This window comes from Xenopus laevis, chromosome 3S, assembly GCF_017654675.1.
Source record: "Xenopus laevis strain J_2021 chromosome 3S, Xenopus_laevis_v10.1, whole genome shotgun sequence".
Classification (NCBI taxonomy): domain Eukaryota; kingdom Metazoa; phylum Chordata; class Amphibia; order Anura; family Pipidae; genus Xenopus; species Xenopus laevis.
Genome location: NC_054376.1, coordinates 107,087,692 through 107,105,637, shown reverse-complemented (window position 1 = coordinate 107,105,637; position 17,946 = coordinate 107,087,692). Strand labels below are relative to the sequence as shown.

General features: G+C 39.9%; 1 protein-coding gene across 1 annotated transcript; it reads left to right on the top strand.

Annotated features, from left to right (window-relative positions):
* Positions 1–2,908: 2,908 nt before the first annotated feature.
* On the top strand, positions 2,909–5,966 carry LOC108712404 (POU domain, class 4, transcription factor 3). The gene is made up of 2 exons (XM_018254622.2): positions 2,909–3,028; positions 3,351–5,966. Exons 1-2 carry the CDS (start codon positions 2,909–2,911, stop codon positions 4,230–4,232), a joined length of 1,002 nt encoding a protein of 333 aa, XP_018110111.2. The 3' UTR covers positions 4,233–5,966.
* The last annotated feature ends 11,980 nt before the right edge of the window (positions 5,967–17,946 follow it).

Here is a 17,946-nt window from a genome sequence, read left to right as displayed (position 1 = left end):
GAGGATGTTGTGGCAAAGTTAGAAACGGTAGAGGATGGGGTGTGCTGTGTAAGTCAGTCAACTACCTCTTCAGCATTTCGGGAGTTCAGGGTAATTGCCTTTGTAAAACTGGGCAATTTCCTAGGGCCACAGGATAGCATAGCAGCACGGCCCCTAGTGCCTCTGCATGGCGGCCTGCCTTTGCCTGGCATTTTTTTTAAAACAACAACAACAACTCAGGTGGTGTTTCTGGAGACGGTATTATTATTGATATTTAGACAGAATGTGAAAAAGCTCACACAGCTAGGTGGCAGTTGTTTGAAGAACACACTGGGCAAACAATGCCTGCAAGGTCAACGTATACACTACAGCAGTGGATACGGAATATATTATTGCTGCTTGGAAAACGTCACTCAGGTGGTGTTTCTGGAGACGGTATTATTATTGATATTTAGACAGAATGTGAAAAAGCTCACACAGCTAGGTGGCAGTTGTTTGAAGAACACACTGGGCAAACAATGCCTGCAAGGTCAACGTATACACTACAGCAGTGGATACGGAATATATTATTGCTGCTTGGAAAACGTCACTCAGGTGGTGTTTCTGGAGACGGTATTATTATTGATATTTAGACAGAATGTGAAAAAGCTCACACAGCTAGGTGGCAGTTGTTTGAAGAACACACTGGGCAAACAATGCCTGCAAGGTCAACGTATACACTACAGCAGTGGATACGGAATATATTATTGCTGCTTGGAAAACGTCACTCAGGTGGTGTTTCTGGAGACGGTATTATTATTGATATTTAGACAGAATGTGAACAAGCTCACACAGCTAGGTGGCAGTTGTTTGAAGAACACACTGGGCAAACAATGCCTGCAAGGTCACTGTATACACTACAGCAGTGGATACGGAATATATTATTGCTGCTTGGAAAACGTCACTCAGGTGGTGTTTCTGGAGACGGTATTATTATTGATATTTAGACAGAATGTGAACAAGCTCACACAGCTAGGTGGCAGTTGTTTGAAGAACACACTGGGCAAACAATGCCTGCAAGTGCACTACTATTGGTGCACTACTATGAAGAACAGCAAACAGCACTGGACACGTTAAAGAACAGTAAGATAAGTAAAATAAAAAAATATATATATATGTATATTAAAAAAAAAAATTACTCTGGTTGGTGCTGAACTACTAGGAGCAGCACACCAGTCCCACTCCCCAACACAGCTAGACTAATAGCACTGTCCCTCAAATCACTAAACAGCTCTCTCCCTACACTAGCTCTTCCAAGCACACACAGGCAGAATGAAAAAACGCTGCAGGGCTTCAGTTTATATATGGAAGGGGAGTGGTCCAGGGGGTGTGGGGGTGGTCCAGGAGGGAGAGCTTCCTGATTGGCTGCCATGTATCTGCTGCTCTGGGGTGAGAGGGCAAAAATAAGCGCCAGCTAAGGCGAACCCAAATTGGCGAACGTCGCGCGACGTTCGCTAACATTCGGCGGACGCGAATGGTCGATGTTCGCGCGAATTAGTTCGCGGGCGAACAGTCCGCGACATCCCTACTGGTGAGTGTTTTGTACTACCGGAGAACCAAAACTCCAGTAGTATCCTCTCTGAATCTGTCAGTTGTCTGTGAATCATTAACATTCAAGTTCTCTCCCGAGTTACGTTCATTTTTTCTGAGTTCTCACATGTGGGAGTCACTGATTAGTAAAGAATGTATGGAATGAATGATTACTCCACAGGGTGATTAATCAACACGGGGATTTGTGTCATTCCAAGGACACGTTTCACGGGACTTATTGTATTCACTATGTGGCACATAAAAAGTGTTAATGAACACGGCACAATGTGTGTATGAAATCACTAAGAGTGTAAGTAAATGAAGTGTTGGAAATACTACACTATGAAAAAAAAATTCTGTTATTCTCCCTCCTCAAAAAAAAACGCGTTTTTCTGAGGAATGCAGCAACTTTTGTTTTGAAGATTTTTCTTGAAACAATGTAGCAGAAATCAGCCCAGGGTCGGACTGGCACCGGGAAAAAATCCAGTGGGCCCCCGGCTCTTGTGGGCCCGCTAGCCCAATCCTGTTCTCTGCATTAATCTTCTTGCTGCAGGTCGCGGCAAACACAAATTGCGCGCATGTGTGCCCGCGCGTGTGTGTGGGGGCTCGGCTGGGCCAACCCTGGATCAGCCTTGCATGTAGCTTCCCTAGCTGCCTTTTTGCTAGGACAGAGAATAAAAATGTTTTTAACAGGGGCGTAACTACAGAGGAAGCAGACTACGGATGCAGGGGGTCCAGGAGATATAGGGGCCCCATGAGACCCTAATTCATGTACAATTTCAATAACTAATGGTAAAACAAGTCAACCTCTAGACATTTTAGGGGCCTTAACAATTATTTGCTATGGGGCCCAGTAATATCTAGTTATGCCACTGGTTTATGATAGTAGTTACATTTCATAACTTTGAAACCACTGAGATTTTATAAAAAACAACACCTTTATACTTGAAAGTTGCCTTATAATTAATATTTCTTTTATAAGCCTAAATGTATTTTTGGTTTTAGATCCTCCTAAAGATATTCCAGTGCCAATCCCTAGCTGATTGCAATAAGCATGAGCCCTTCCCACAGTGGCTGCCAGTTCTGTTGTGTAGAACATAGAGCAGGCGACATGTTCAGCACCGCTGCTGCTGGATAGCTCCCTGGGACGCCGAACAGAAGCTTCCCGAGTTGCAGCGCGCATGCGCACGGTGCTTGCACCTATTCTTGGCTTCCTGGCTGTAAGATGAGTGGAGAAGCAACTGGGGGAGAGAGAGAGCAGAGAGAGAAGAGCTGTGGCATTGCAAATAGCTCAGTTTATCAGTAGAAAGCCACAGAGCCATCCCTGAATCAGGGCTGCCTACCTGCCAGGTGTACAAAGATGATGACCATGAACAGTAAGCAGCCTTTCAGCATTCACCCAATCCTCCAGGAGCCCAAGTACCCCAGCCTGCATTCCAACTCCGAGGCCATGAGAAGAGTTTGCCTCCAAGCCCCTCAGGTATGTCCATCAAGCATAATTGCCGCTTTAAGGCACATTTTTTGACAGGCACTTGCTTAATGTTTTTTCATGTCATCAGAACAATTGCTAGTAGCTCTGAAACTCTCTCTCTCTCTCTCTCTCTCTCTTCTTTCTCCCTCAGTCCCTCTCCCCCTTCCCCTTGTCTCAGATCATCCACATGTCTATTCAAGCAAAGCTTCTGCCTTCATATTAATTTTTATGACCTGAGCTTTGAGGAGGAATCTCTGTGCTTGAAAATGTTTTTTAATCCTGAGTTGACAGTATTCCCCACTGACACCAATATGCGCATTCTTGCTTGCAGCTCCAGGGCAATATATTTGGAGGCTTTGATGAGAATCTGTTGGCCCGTGCTGAAGCTCTGGCGGCGGTGGATATCGTCTCACACGGTAAAAACCATCCTTTCAAGCCAGACGTAACCTACCATAACATGAGCAGCCTCCCCTGCACTTCTACCTCCTCTGCGGTGTCCATGTCCCATCCCTCAACCCTCACAAGTCACCACTCAATGCACCAATGCCTGGAAGGAGATCTGCTGGATCATATCTCACCTACCTTGACTGTAAGTGGCATGGGGGCATCTGATCACACGTTGATGTCCACCCAACTTCATCCTCATCACCTGGGAGCCATGGGCCACCTACACCAAGCCATGGGCCACCCTCACTCTGTCTCTGCTCACAATGGCATGTCTTGCATCAACGATGTGGAGTCGGATCCAAGGGAGTTGGAATCGTTTGCCGAGCGCTTCAAACAGAGAAGAATAAAACTTGGAGTTACCCAAGCAGATGTTGGTTCGGCTTTGGCCAACCTCAAGATCCCAGGTGTTGGTTCTTTGAGCCAGAGCACCATCTGCAGGTTTGAATCATTGACCTTGTCTCACAATAACATGATAGCCCTCAAACCAGTCCTTCAGGCTTGGCTGGATGAAGCTGAAGCTGCTTACAGGGAAAAAAACGCCAAACCCGAGCTCTACAACAGCAGCGAGAGGAAACGAAAACGCACGTCGATCGCCGCGCCGGAGAAACGCTCCTTGGAAGCTTACTTCTCCATACAGCCCAGACCTTCGTCCGAGAAAATCGCTGCTATTGCAGAGAAACTGGACCTCAAAAAGAACGTAGTACGAGTCTGGTTTTGCAATCAGAGACAAAAACAGAAAAGGATGAAATATTCCGCCGTCCATTAACTGTGTGGGATTTTTTTTGACTTTTAATAGAGATTTATTACAAAGAGCAGGGATCTTTATTCAGGACTCACAGTATTATATATATATATATATATATATATATATATATATATATATATATATATATATATATATATATATATATATATATGAAGCCATTGACTCACCTGAACTCCTCCACACCCCCACCCTATCAGATCTGTGAGAAATACTCACAAGGTACTTCATCTATTTCCAGGTCACATAAAGGAGATCAGAAATTTGATTAGCCAGCTATTATAAAAAAAAAACCCAGCCTTCCAAGGGGATTCTGGGAGTTGTAGGTATGAAAGCTGGTGTGCTACATCCATGTGCTTGTTGTATACACCTTAATCATACCTTTGTTGTTAAACCAGTTTTCGTTCTACCAATGGCTTTTTTGAGGATTAAAAAATGCAACAACACGACTATGATCTTTAGAATTGGTTTCATGGTGGTTGTCCCTTCAGTAACAAGATTCCACTTTGTATCCGGTGTTATTTTGACAGCAAAGACACCTACGTAAGCCTTTATGCAGTCTGATTCGGCTCTGTTTGGGTGCTGGCGCCCTAACGCATGTGGGTGAAACGCGTTGGGTCTTCCATAACTCCCATTCACTTTCCATTTTCACGCGCACAACGCGCCAAAGTGCAGGTTGTCTTAGGTTCTGTAACTTTAAAGAAGCACAATTACATGGAAGCAGATCCAGTTTGTTCCCCTTTGAATTAGACTGTTTTGTATTTATATATATATTTTGCTCTCTCTCTCACTCTCTTTCTGTTTCTGTCTCTTGGTCTTCCCAGCAGGTAAGTTTTTTCTTTCTTCATTGTCTCCCTGGGGGACACCAAAGAGGGAAAGACCGTTTCTTTCTTTCTTTCTTTCTTTCTTTCTTTCTTTCTTTCTTTCTTTCTTTCTTTCTTTCTTTCTTTCTTTCTTTCTTTCTTTCTTTCTTTCTTTCTTTCTTTCTTTCTTCACCCAAAAATCGACATGGGTAAAAAGGAATGAACTTTTAATATTTTACATTTCTAATTAGCATTGTGAGCTTTCGTAATTACAGGGAAAATCAAATAATTCCATATAGATGGAGACTTGCTGCTGGTTGGGGAAAACACAAGGGATTGTTCTTTCTTTCTTTCTTTCTTTCTTTCTTTCTTTCTTTCTTTCTTTCTTTCTTTCTTTCTTTCTTTCTTTCTTTCTTTCTTTCTGTCTCTTGGTTTTCTCAGCAGCTAGAGAAATATCAATAATAAATGAGATCTACAAACCAATTTTCAGCGGAGGGATTATAATTCCTGCCTGTAATGACTGTTTCGTTTATTCCCGCATCCCGCACAGTATTTCATTATAGACAACGAAACGTGTCCTTATCTGGTTTATTTGCTGGAAGATGTGCCTAGTTTTTTGGGGGCGTCCATCCATCTCACTGTGCTTCCCCTCAACACTGTGATTCTTGCTAACGATACACACTTGTTTGGATTTAATGATCAATATGCAACAGTTGTCCCCCCATCCCACCTCTAATGGTACAATATTCTTGTTTACTTGTATGATACACAGAATAACGATTCTCTTCATTTTTCTGCATTTAAATCTCTTCTGTCACAGGAAAAAAGTGTATTATTCGCTTTCTGTGTTTTTTTTTTTTTTTTTTACTATAAACTGACTTTAATGTTCCCCCCACTCCAAACCGTTCTGTGCAATAAATAATTTATTTTTGAACTCTGAATAAGTTTATTCTGTTGTTAAAGGCGAATTCGTTATATTTCTTTCTAATTTATTTAAATATAGAGTTGGGTCGTATATGTACTTCAATGTACTCCCCAAATGAAACAGAAATTGCTCATTTCTATTTTTACATCTGCATGGGAAGGGTGTGTATAAAGCATAATAAAGAGGTTGGTGTAAACATACCCTGTGCTGCAGCCTGTGTTAGGCTTTGAGATAAGGAGGGTTTACACAATGAGTGTATATGTTGAAATCATCTCAGATTTAAAGGGTGAGGCGTTCATATGTGTTCACAGGTTCTTTTCAATTTTAAAAAAAATTAAATAAAAAAACAATATTACCTTTAGACCAATTCAGACCAATTTCGAGACATTTGTTTTTAATACATTTGGAAAAAATTAGGAAACCTGGTTGTTACCAAAAAAAAGAACAATCAGACACACATAAGATACAATAAAGCTGTTAAAGAATGTTTGTTATGACAATATTATTGATTTATTTGTATCACTGGGTATGTGTGTGACACTCAAACACACTATGTTCTAAACTCAGCTTTTTATTTATGAATCCCAGAAGCTTCTTCAAGATTAAAAATGAATGCTCACACAGCCCAAGAAGCATCTTGTGAATATTTCACTGTTAGATTTCAATGAGTGTCACATACATGACATCAAGCCTCTAACCAAAAAAAAAAAAAAAGGGGGGGGGACTCTCTCTTTGAGTAAGTGGGGGAGAGGGGGGGAAGGATTTTTTTTCACACTCATTATTTTTAGTATTCTGATCTCTTCTATGTTAACCTTGTAATGAGGAGATGTTTAATAATCACCCCCAGATGATTGCCTTTCCCAGTCAGATGGGCTTTAATAATAAATGCCCTTGTGCCATTACATTATATTGTGGGTTTCGAAATGTTAAAATAAGCCTGATGCAATATTAATTGGTTTTAGTCGTATAAAATGGCAGAGGGCAGAGCTCGCACTTCAGAAGAGACTTTACCCACGTCCACTAGGGTTTGCGCAAAGGCGTGGGGGGGGGGATTCTCCGCTCAGGTAAGTTTTTTCTTTCTTCATTGTCTCCCCAAGGGACACCAAAGAGGGAAAAACTGTTTTGTAAGTGGACTTTCATTATACATCAGGGATTTCGATTTTCTTTCTTTCTTTTTTTCTTTCTCTTTTTTCTTTCTTTCTTTTTTCTTACTATCTTTCTCTCTTTCATCCCCTCCCTCCCTTCCTTCCTTCCTTCCTTCCTTACTTCGTTCCTTCCTGGACTTGGGTGGATTTTTATTATACACAAGGAATTCCAATTTCTTTCTTTCTTTCTTTCTTTCTTTCTTTCTTTCTTTCTTTCTTTCTTTCTTTCTTTCTTTCTTCCTTCCTTCCTTTCTTTCTTTCTTTCTTTCTTTCTTTCTTTCTTTCTTTCTTTCTTTCTTTCTTTCTTTCTTTCTTTCTTCCTTCCTTCCTTCCTTCCTTCCTTCCTGGATTTTCATTATACACAAGGGATTCCAATCTTTCTTTCTTTCTTTCTTTCTTTCTTTCTTTCTTTCTTTCTTTCTTTCTTTCTTTCTTTCTTTCTTTCTTCCTTCCTTCCTTCCTTCCTTCCTTCCTTCCTTCCTGGACTTGAGTGGATTTTCATTATACACAAGGAATTCCTCTTTCTTTCTTTCTTTCTTTCTTTCTTTCTTTCTTTCTTTCTTTCTTCCTTCCTTCCTTCCTTCCTTCCTTCCTTCCTTCCTTCCTTCCTTCCTTCCTGGATTTTCATTATACACAAGGGATTCCAATCTTTCTTTCTTTCTTTCTTTCTTTCTCTTTCTTTCTTTCTTTCTTTCTTTCTTTCTTTCTTTCTTTCTTTCTTTCTTTCTTTCTTTCTTTCTTTCCTTCTTTATAAGCATTTAACATTTCTAATTAGCATTGTACGAGCTTTCATAATTACAGGGAAAAATCAAATAATTCCATGTACCTGGAGACTTGCTACTGGTTGGGGAAAATCCACGTGATTATTCTGTTCGGCGATATTGAATTTTCAGAAATGATCCTTCCAGAAAGCGATCAACAAATGGTGATGATTAGTTGAAGTGAACGATTAGCGGATTTATGGAAATATATACATTTGCAGTATTTGATGCTGGGTCCGGTTATTTATGCGGATATTTATTCCGATGTACGTCCTCATCTTATTGTCGGTATTTAATTAAGACATTATTTGAAATATTTCTGCAGACTTCAGGATTTCTTCTCGTCTTTCCTATTGCAGCCATTGCATGTGCTTGCTACACACTGATTTGTCTGCTGCCAGACTAGTACGTGTTTATTTCTCTGTTACCGGCAAATTGGGGCGCTAAGATTGCACTGAGCAAGTGACTCTAAACTATTTATGATGGTCTGTAAATCATTACAAGTTGTATATACAGATGTACTTAAATAATATATAACTTTGTCTGTACTGTTATTATTAATCAGGGTATTACTATTCTTTATTTGTGCTTAATAGCACTGCTATTATTTATTCATCTTCTTGTACGCTTTCTCTATCTCTGTCCAATAATACTGTAATTATGTCATTATCATTTAACCTATTGTACCTGAATTTAAAATCCATCCTTATTTATAAGGCATGGGTATGAATTCAGTCGCTGCTTGACTACAGCTCCCAGCATCAGCCAAAGTCAATGTTATCATAATGTTTCTCTAGTAAAGATACAACACACATGCAGCTCTGTTTCAGGATTTATCTGACACATGTAGGCTGTTGGGATATGCAGGGACTAGATGACCATCCATATGATTCCCTAAATAGATTCAGTTTGCTTGCTCACACTTTTAGTCCGGTAAAATAACAGATAAAGGTTATCTATTGTATTAGAACTCACTTTGGAGGGGTGGCCAGCGGCATCATTCTTGTATATGATCATAGTACTCATAGGGGTTTTTCTGTTACAACTTGCAGAACTAAAACAGATAATAGACAGATCTAAATAGATAGATATTAGATATAGATTGTAGATAGTGGTAGATAGATAGATAGATAGATAGATAGATAGATAGATAGATAGACAGACAGACAGACAGACAGATAGATAGATAGATAGATAGACAGAGAGAGAGAGAGAGAGAGAGAGAGAGAGAGATTTAGAGATAGATAGATATTAGAGATAGATGGATAGATAGATAGAGAGAAAGAGAGAGAGATAATAGATAGATGATAGATAGATAGATAGATAGATAGATAGATAGATAGATAGATAGATAGATATAGATGGATAGATAGAGAGATAGAGAGAGAGATGATAGAGATAGATAGATAGATAGATAGATAGATAGATAGATGAATAAATAGATAGATAGATAGATAGATAGATAGATAGATAGATAGATAGATAGATAGATAGATAGATAGATAGAGATAGATGATAGATAGATAGTAGATAGATAGATAGATAGATAGATAGATAGATAGATAGATAGATAGATAGATAGAAAGATAGATAGATAGAGATAGATGATAGATAGATAGTAGATAGATGATTATTTGATAGATAGATAGATAGATAGATAGATAGATAGATAGATCACACTTATGTATATAATGTGCACTGTTTTGGCACAAATACTCTTTACCAATGAATGTTGATCACATTATAAATAGAGATTGATTGATAGATAATTACAGATTGATTGATAGATAATTACATAGATGGATGGATAGATAGAAAGGGATTAGAGACAGACAGGGATAGTAGATAGATAGATAGATAGATGATAGATAGATCAATAGATGATAGATAGATAGATAGATAGATAGATAGAGATAGATGATAGATAGATGATAGATAGATAGACAGACAGACAGATAGATAGATAGATAGATAGATAGATAGATAGATGATAGATAGATAGATAGATAGATAGATAGATAGAGATAGATGATAGATAGATGATAGATGATAGATAGATAGATAGATAGATAGATAGATAGATAGATAGATAGACAGACAGATAGATAGATAGATAGATAGATAGATAGATGATAGATAGATAGGCGACCATACAACCTCATATGATGTGCACTGTTTTGGCACAAATACTGTTTACCAATGAATGCTGGTCAGGGAGTGATTCCCATATCATCATATCGATAGAAATGAAGATTTATAGTCATACTTTATAGTCCCCATACCATGATGATGGTATGGGGATTAATTAAGATTAAAAAAACAAGATGGTTACCCCATCTGCAACATTCTACAAAACAGCAATAATTATGATTCTTGAAAGACCGAAGAGATAAGTGCAGCGTCAATATGTGATCAATCAAGCCAGTAAATGTACTTTGCACTCAATTTCTACTAAACCCAAACTAATTGTCTGCCTACCTCTAGGTCGGTCAGGGATATGATCAATTAGTCATTAGGCACTCCATTAGAATGGTAGACTAAATGCCCTGTCAATTACAGATCGTTATGGGTACAAGGAGCATGAATGTTGTGTAGCGAGTGCTGTTGTACAATAGATTCCTCTGCTGTATGTTCACAACCTCCGTGCCCCCTGCTAGCATTAGAAAACAATCTCAGCCACTTAAGTGCTGATTGTAAGGCCCCGTGTGTAAGAACGTACGCATGCGTCCTGTTCGGCACAGGTGCGGGCGCGGTAATGCGCGCCGGCGCGTGACGTGGACGCCGGCGACAGTCGCTGACGCGGTAGCGACGGCGACGGTCGCGGGCGCAGGGACGTAGGCGGAAACGCCTGTGACGGACGCGCTGGCGTCAGTTCCGCGACGTCAGCGTGAGGACGCTAGTTTGGCGCCAAAAGATATGCATTTAAACCAGATCCAGACTTACATGCATTGCCTGGTTATTAGGTTAATTACTGAAACCCTAGCATCTCTTACTTCTTGAATTTCCTGTTGTGACCCTGCCTCAACCTGGACTACGATTTCTGCTGCCTGCCTCGACTCTTCTGCCTGTCTTATCGTTACGAACCTCGCTGCCTGCCTTGACCTCGGACTTTCTGACTACGACCTTGCCTTATCCTCTGTACCGCGTTTGATAGTCTCATTGGCTACTCTCCACAACCCTGCTCCCTGTTCCATCCCAGGTGGGTAGTGGTTGTGTGAGGCGCTTGTGAGTTCGAAATCTTCAGCTCCAGCTCCTTCTCTGCCTGGATCACACCGGTAAGCCTGACACCGTGTGTAAGAATTTCATGCAAGATTAGGTTTGCTCCATCAGGAATGTAAAGACACAAGGTGTGAGTAAGAATTAGACGTCACTAGGTCTATAGGGGATTTCAGGGGTATGGCACAAGTAATTGCCCCATCCATTGTGGATTATTATTATGATGATGTATTTATAATAACCTAGAGGCTTGAATATCCTGTAAGATATATGCTTACAAAAGGTTCTAGTGATGTCATCAGTTACTGTATAATTGGTGCTTAGTTACATAGTTACATAGTTAAATCGGGTTGAAAAAAGACAAAGTCCATCAAGTTCAACCCCTCCAAATGAAAACCCAGCATCCATACACACACCCCTCCCTACTTTTGCACACTTAGTGCCCAATTGCTGTCACATGACTCACTGAAATAAGTGCATTATAATGTACACCTTGGTAAAATACCCTCAGAATTAAGGGCAGGCGGAAGATGTGCCTAGGACACCACAGTAGGGGAGGCACTAGACATGTACCTCTTCTGCCTACCTACCCCTGTTTTGGCCAGTCCTTAAAGGAAAACTATGTAGGTCTCTATAAAAAGATATTGCATAAAACAGCTCATATGTAAAACCCTGCTTCATGCAAATAAACCATTTTCATAATAATATACTCTTCTAGTAGTATGTGCCATTGGGTAATCATAAATAGAACATTACCATTTTACAAAATAAGGGCCCTAAACATTAGGAAAAGCTCAATTTTAAATAACACTTACAATTTTTAATTACATTCCCCCTTGTATACAGTATATATATATACAGGTATGTGAACTGTTATCCAGAACGCTCGAGACCTGGGGTTTTCTGGATAAAGGATCTTTCCGTAATTTGGATCTTCATAATTTAACTGTACTAGAAAGTAATTAAAGAAACCCATTAGGCTGGTTTTGATTCCAATAAGGGTTAATTACATCTTAGTTGGGATCAAGTACAATGTACTGTTTAATTACTACAGAGAAAAAGGGGAATCATTTTTAAAAATTTGGATTATTGGGGGACAGCCTTTCCGTAAATTGGAGAATTTTGGATAATAAGTTTCCGGATAATGGATCCCATACCTGTATTACTCTTTTTATTCACATTAGCTTTGTGTCCATGTTTCTTTTATTGAATTATAAATAATTCTATATTAATTGATTATTTTTTCTCAGAACATGCTAAGACACATACATATTTACTACATGTCCCCCGAGTCAGTAATTTTGGAAAACACCCCCGGCAATTATGGATAATCAGTACATTGACATTTTCAAGGCCAGTTGCCAATTTTCTTCTTAGATTTCGGTACTAATGCTCCCTGGGCTAATCAAGGTCGTTCAGTATCTTCCTCTGTAGCATTGACCATTTGCAACAGGACTCTGCTGATGATGGACTGGATAGTTATACTTGCTCAAATCTATACCGGGATTCCTTAAAGAGGCAGTTATCCCAGTGGAAGGAGAAAAAAAACATTCTTGAGCCTCTCCAAATTGTCTCAGAGGGAAAAATCCTTTCTGACTCCAACATGACCAGTACCTGGGTGAACTTTGTGCTTGCAGTAGCCATTTCTAATACATAGGGGCACATTTACCTAGGGTCGAATATCGAGGGTTAATTGACCCTCGATATTCGACCATTGCAGTAAAATCCTTCGACTTCGAATATTGAAGTCGAAGGATTTACCGATATTCCTACGATCTAACGATAGAAGGAATAATCGTTCGATTGAACGATTAAATCCTTCGAATCGAACAATTTTAATCCATCCATCGAAGGACATTCCTTCGATCAGGAAATTGTTAGGAAGCCTATGGGGACCTTCCCCATAGGCTAACATTGGCCTCGGTAGGTTTTAGGTGGCGAACTAGGGGGTCGAAGAATTTTTTAAAGAGACAGTACTTCGACTATCGAATGGTCGAATGGTCGAATAGTCGAACGATTTTTAGTTCGAATCGTTCATTTCGAAGCCGAAGGTCGAAGTAGCCCATTCGATGGTCGAAGTAGCCATATTCGACCATTCGAAATTCGAACTATTTTTCCTCTATTCCTTCACTCGAACTAAGTAAATGGGCCCCATAATGTATCGGTCATTACAGGTGTTTTCACAGCTCTCCTGTCCTTTCCCAATATTTATCTTTTAGTTTTTTTCTTGTTTTTTGACAATTTAACTTTTGATTCAGCAGCTCTTTGGAATTGAAAACATTCTATAGTTGCTGGGCTTCTTATTAACTAATCAACCAGGCAGTGGTTTCATTGGAAGACTGGACCATCAAAAGTCAGTGTGTGATTCTTTACTTGGTAGATATAAACCTTAGGGATCGGCTCTCTATTTTTTCTAGAAAAGGTAACCAGCCCCAGATCTCTTTAAGGCCTCCTTCCTAACCAGGTTTCCATTGTATCCTGCATGTCAATTAGCCCCATAAAGCTCTGTAAGAGTTTACCTTTCACATGGCAGAATACATCCCAAGCTGTGAAAGCAGCAAGTAAGTTGCAGGTAAAACTTAGTCCCTTTGTAAAATGTATAATGAAGCAATAGAATTCTTAATGAATCAGATGAAAATTGAGCGTAGGACTGGCCAGATATGGGATGACTTTGACGTAGTTGGCCAGCTTAAATATATTGCAATATATGGACAAACAATCCCTGTGTTGTTTAAAGGGTAAGGCATTTTTTAGTAGCAGTATGCACAAAATGTCTCTGTCTTAAATATATTGATAATGGGTTGAGTGCAGAGGACTCTTGTATTTGTCTTGATACAACAGGCCCGTGTATGTATGTTGGGGGCTGGTGCTAGAAAGAGCACACCCCTAATTTCTAATTGCTATGTATACTGTTTTTTTTGTCTCTGCCCTTAAAGGGGTAGTTTTACTTTCAATTACCTTCCATTGTTTACCATTTTCTTGAAAATTTAAAAATGCATTTGTTTAGCTTTGCCAGAATCGGCTCAGTAGATCTTGTCCCGGACTCTCTCAACTTTTACAGTCTGCTAAATGAAGTCATTTCTCAGCAGCAGTTCAAGTCCCCTTTGAGCCGACTCCATGGCTTGAAGCTTTATTAAAGTCAGATGCAGAGCAACTGTTACCATTCAGTACATAAGTTGCTGACAGTTTTGTTTAGAGACACCTACCTCGCTTACTGATATGCTATTGGGAATAACGAAGAGGGGAAGGCAGTACATTTTAGAAACATGCTAAAAGGGAACCCAAGATACAGTAATTGAAAACCGTCATTATTTGGAGGGTATTAGTAAAAAAAGAAAGTTTTTTGAAGATGAACTTCCCCTTTAAGACAGGAGCAACAAACTTGTAGTGGCATTACCTGTTGTTATACAATTAAATTATTCAGCTGCTCCTTGTCTGTCCCTTTCTACAGCTTAATCCTGGAGTTATTTAAATGCTTCTTGAACAGTTTCTATTGACAATTTCCTGCTGGAACCTTACAAATGAAAGGGATGCTCCAATCTTTAATATGATGTCCTTAACATGGAAATGACCATTTAGTAATCCAGCAGAAAAAAATATTTTGTGTAGGTGCATCATCTAATTGTGTTGGGCTCTTTGTGTCTCCAGTCTCCAAAGGGCATATTTTTAATGATGTGTAAAAAAAAAATGATGGGATAATACACCACACAACACCAAACTTCGACATGTAAATAACGGAGTCAAATTTTTAAACTTTTTTTTCTTATGTGACTTCCGCTGGAAGTGATGTAAAGTAACGACGTGAAATCGGACATTCCCATTGCGTTACACACACACACACCTTCGCCATTTATGTTACACAGCTTTTTACACAGTTTTTTCAGAAAATTTTGTTTAAACTGCATAATAAATATGCCACCAAGAGCAGGGCTGTATTTATATTAAGGCCCCCGAGGGACTGTGCCTAGGGCGGCACGGTTTTTTAAAACGGAGAGAGGGGGGCTCTCTCCGCTGAGGGATAGGGGGGGCCGAGGACGCACGCGGAAGTGATGTCACACGCACAGTGCTGATGTCACTTCCGCTGAATACGTTGTGTGACGTCAGCGCGCACAATGTAAGGGTGTGTTTAGGTCCAATGCCTAGGGCAGCATCAGACCTAACTACCGTCCTGCCCAAGAGTGGCCAATCTCTCTTAAAAGATGTATAAAAAATAGCATAATTGGGTCTCATTTACTATATATCCTTGTGTTCATGTATAATTCCACCTAGTGATTGGACTGGAGTGCCAGTTGCATGAGGTGCACCATGCAATACAGAAGGACTAAAAATTCATGCCAATATCTTGCCTGTGTGATATTTCTTACATTATGGGAGCAACTTGCACCAGAATGTAAAAGCTTCAAATTACTGTGGATTGTTTTTTTACAGGGCCACTAAAATCTCATACCTGCACCTTAATCTGCTACCACCTGCTATTTTCTTTTCCTGTTTATTGATCTATTTGATCCATTCTATAACCCCCCGACCTATATCCAATATCCCCAAAGATCTCAATCCATACATTTCTCCAAACATAAATGTCTCCATACAGGGCCGCCATCAGAAATCACAGGGCCCCATACAAAAAAAAAATCGTTGGGCCCCCTGGGCTACGCCCACCACAACCCCCACCTACAGGTCCACCACACAATAAAAAAAAAAAACAAACATTGGGGGCTATGGTTCCCACATGTTAATAAAAAAATATTGGTGGTCAAGCCCCCCCCCATTAAAAAAACATTTGTGGTCAGGGCCCCTCATTAAAAAATATTGGTGGCTAGGACCCCACATGGGGGAAAAAATTTGATGGCCAGGGCCCCCCTTAAACGTCCATGTAAAAACACTTGCCCCCCCCAGGGCCCCACCACACAACAGGGACCACAAAGAGTTACCTTTAGGGGGGCCCTGCCATGTTGCACTTACTTCATTAGTGTGGCCCACCTGCTGTAAGTGAGCTGCCAACAACAGAAGGGAGGAGGGGAGCACAGGTGGCTGCATCTTCTTCCAGTGACACCATTTTCTTCCCTTATTGGTCACAAGTCCTGGTAAAGCTGCATGGTGATTGGATGAGCTGGAAGAGAAGTTCAAACCTCAGCTATCCAATCCCTGAGCAGCTCAACCGGGACTTAAACTTAGTGAAGTAATGGACAGAAGATACCTCCCCTTGTGCTCCCGCCCTGCCTTCCCGAAGTCAGCAGCTTTCAGAAAGCAGGGGGGCCCGGCTAATCAAGAAAGTGCTGCGTGGCCGGGCCCCCCTTACCCTCGGGGCCCCCTACAACTCTCCCCCCCCCTGATGGCTGCCATGTCTCCATGTACCTAAAGCTCATCCCTGTAATCAATGGCTCAAATATAAAATGCATCCAGAACAATTTGTCAGTGATGTGTTGGCTCCACAACAATTATGTACAATTATGTACCATTTTCTGAAGTCATTTAAGTAGCATATTGCTCAGCAGTTTAAACAAATCAATGTATTCATAACAGATAATGAGGTAACTGTTTCAGGCAGCAACATGAATTGAGTAATTACAGGTCGTTTTGTAGCAGGGCGAGTAAATAACCAATCAGACATTTGCTTTCATTATTATAACTACTCAATGGTTTAGCACTTTAGTATATTAATAATATTAATAGTATTTTTCCTAAACTAATGCAAGTTTTTACTCCTACTTTTCTGGCTTAATCTGTTCTAGATACACTAAGATGCCACTAGATAACCAACCTTACAAACTTTGCCATTAACCTTTAACCAGTTCCATAATACAGCAAATATTCAGTTCATACTAACCCAAATGTACCTTCACTATTTATTTCAGGCCATGCTAACCATTAAATTGCAGTAAGTTCTGCATTCCGTTTTCTAATTTAGCTTCTTCATTCTATCTTTTAATGTGGCTTCAGCATTCCTTCCTCCACTGTAGCTTCAGCATTCCATCTTCTACTTTAACTTCAGCATTCATTTGTCAACTTTAGCTTCTGAATTTTATTTTCTACTGTAGCTTCAGGATCCAATTTGGCACTTTGGCTTTAGCATTCCATCTTGTACTGCAGTTTCTTCATTTCAGTTCATGTTGGATCAGGGGGTCCCCAACCTTTTTTTACCTGTGAACCAAATTTAAAAAGGATTGTGGAACAACACAAGTATGAAAAAAAATTTCTGGGTGCCAAATAAGGTTTGTGATTGGAAGTTGGTAGCCCCTATATGTACAGGCAGCCTACGATAGGCTCTATTTGACACTACACCTTGTTTATGTGACCAAAATTTACCTCTAAGCCAGGAATTCAGAAATAAGCTTTAAGGTGACTGGGTGCAATGTCCTTGAGGTTGGTCCATGAGCCCTTGGTTAGGGATCATTGCTTTAGAGTCTACATTCCATCTCCTGCTTTAGCTTCTGCATTGCATCTTCTGCTTCTATTCCTAGAGTTAATTGGATCATTCTACATTCCATTTTCTACTTTAGCTTTCCTTATTTATTTTGTAGCTTCTTCAAGAACTTAGAGTTCCTTTGTACATTCAGCTTAAACTTTTAGCTCCCGATAAATCTTCTACCAATTATCTCAAGAATCAAATGCATAAAAATCACAAATATAGCCAGTTCCTTCATCTCTGACTTAACAGTTTCAATGCTCAGCATTATAATGCCATAGAGGAAGTGGGCAAAGGTAGAGAACTGCCAGTACTTCTTGCCCTAATTCTTTATTTATGTATTTTAAGGCAAAACACCATTTATTTCTGTGGCTTGTCCTGTCCCCCTCTCAATTTCTCCTATTCAGAATAATCTTAATTATCTTTAATTCTGTATTTTTAATGAATCAATAACCGTTTAA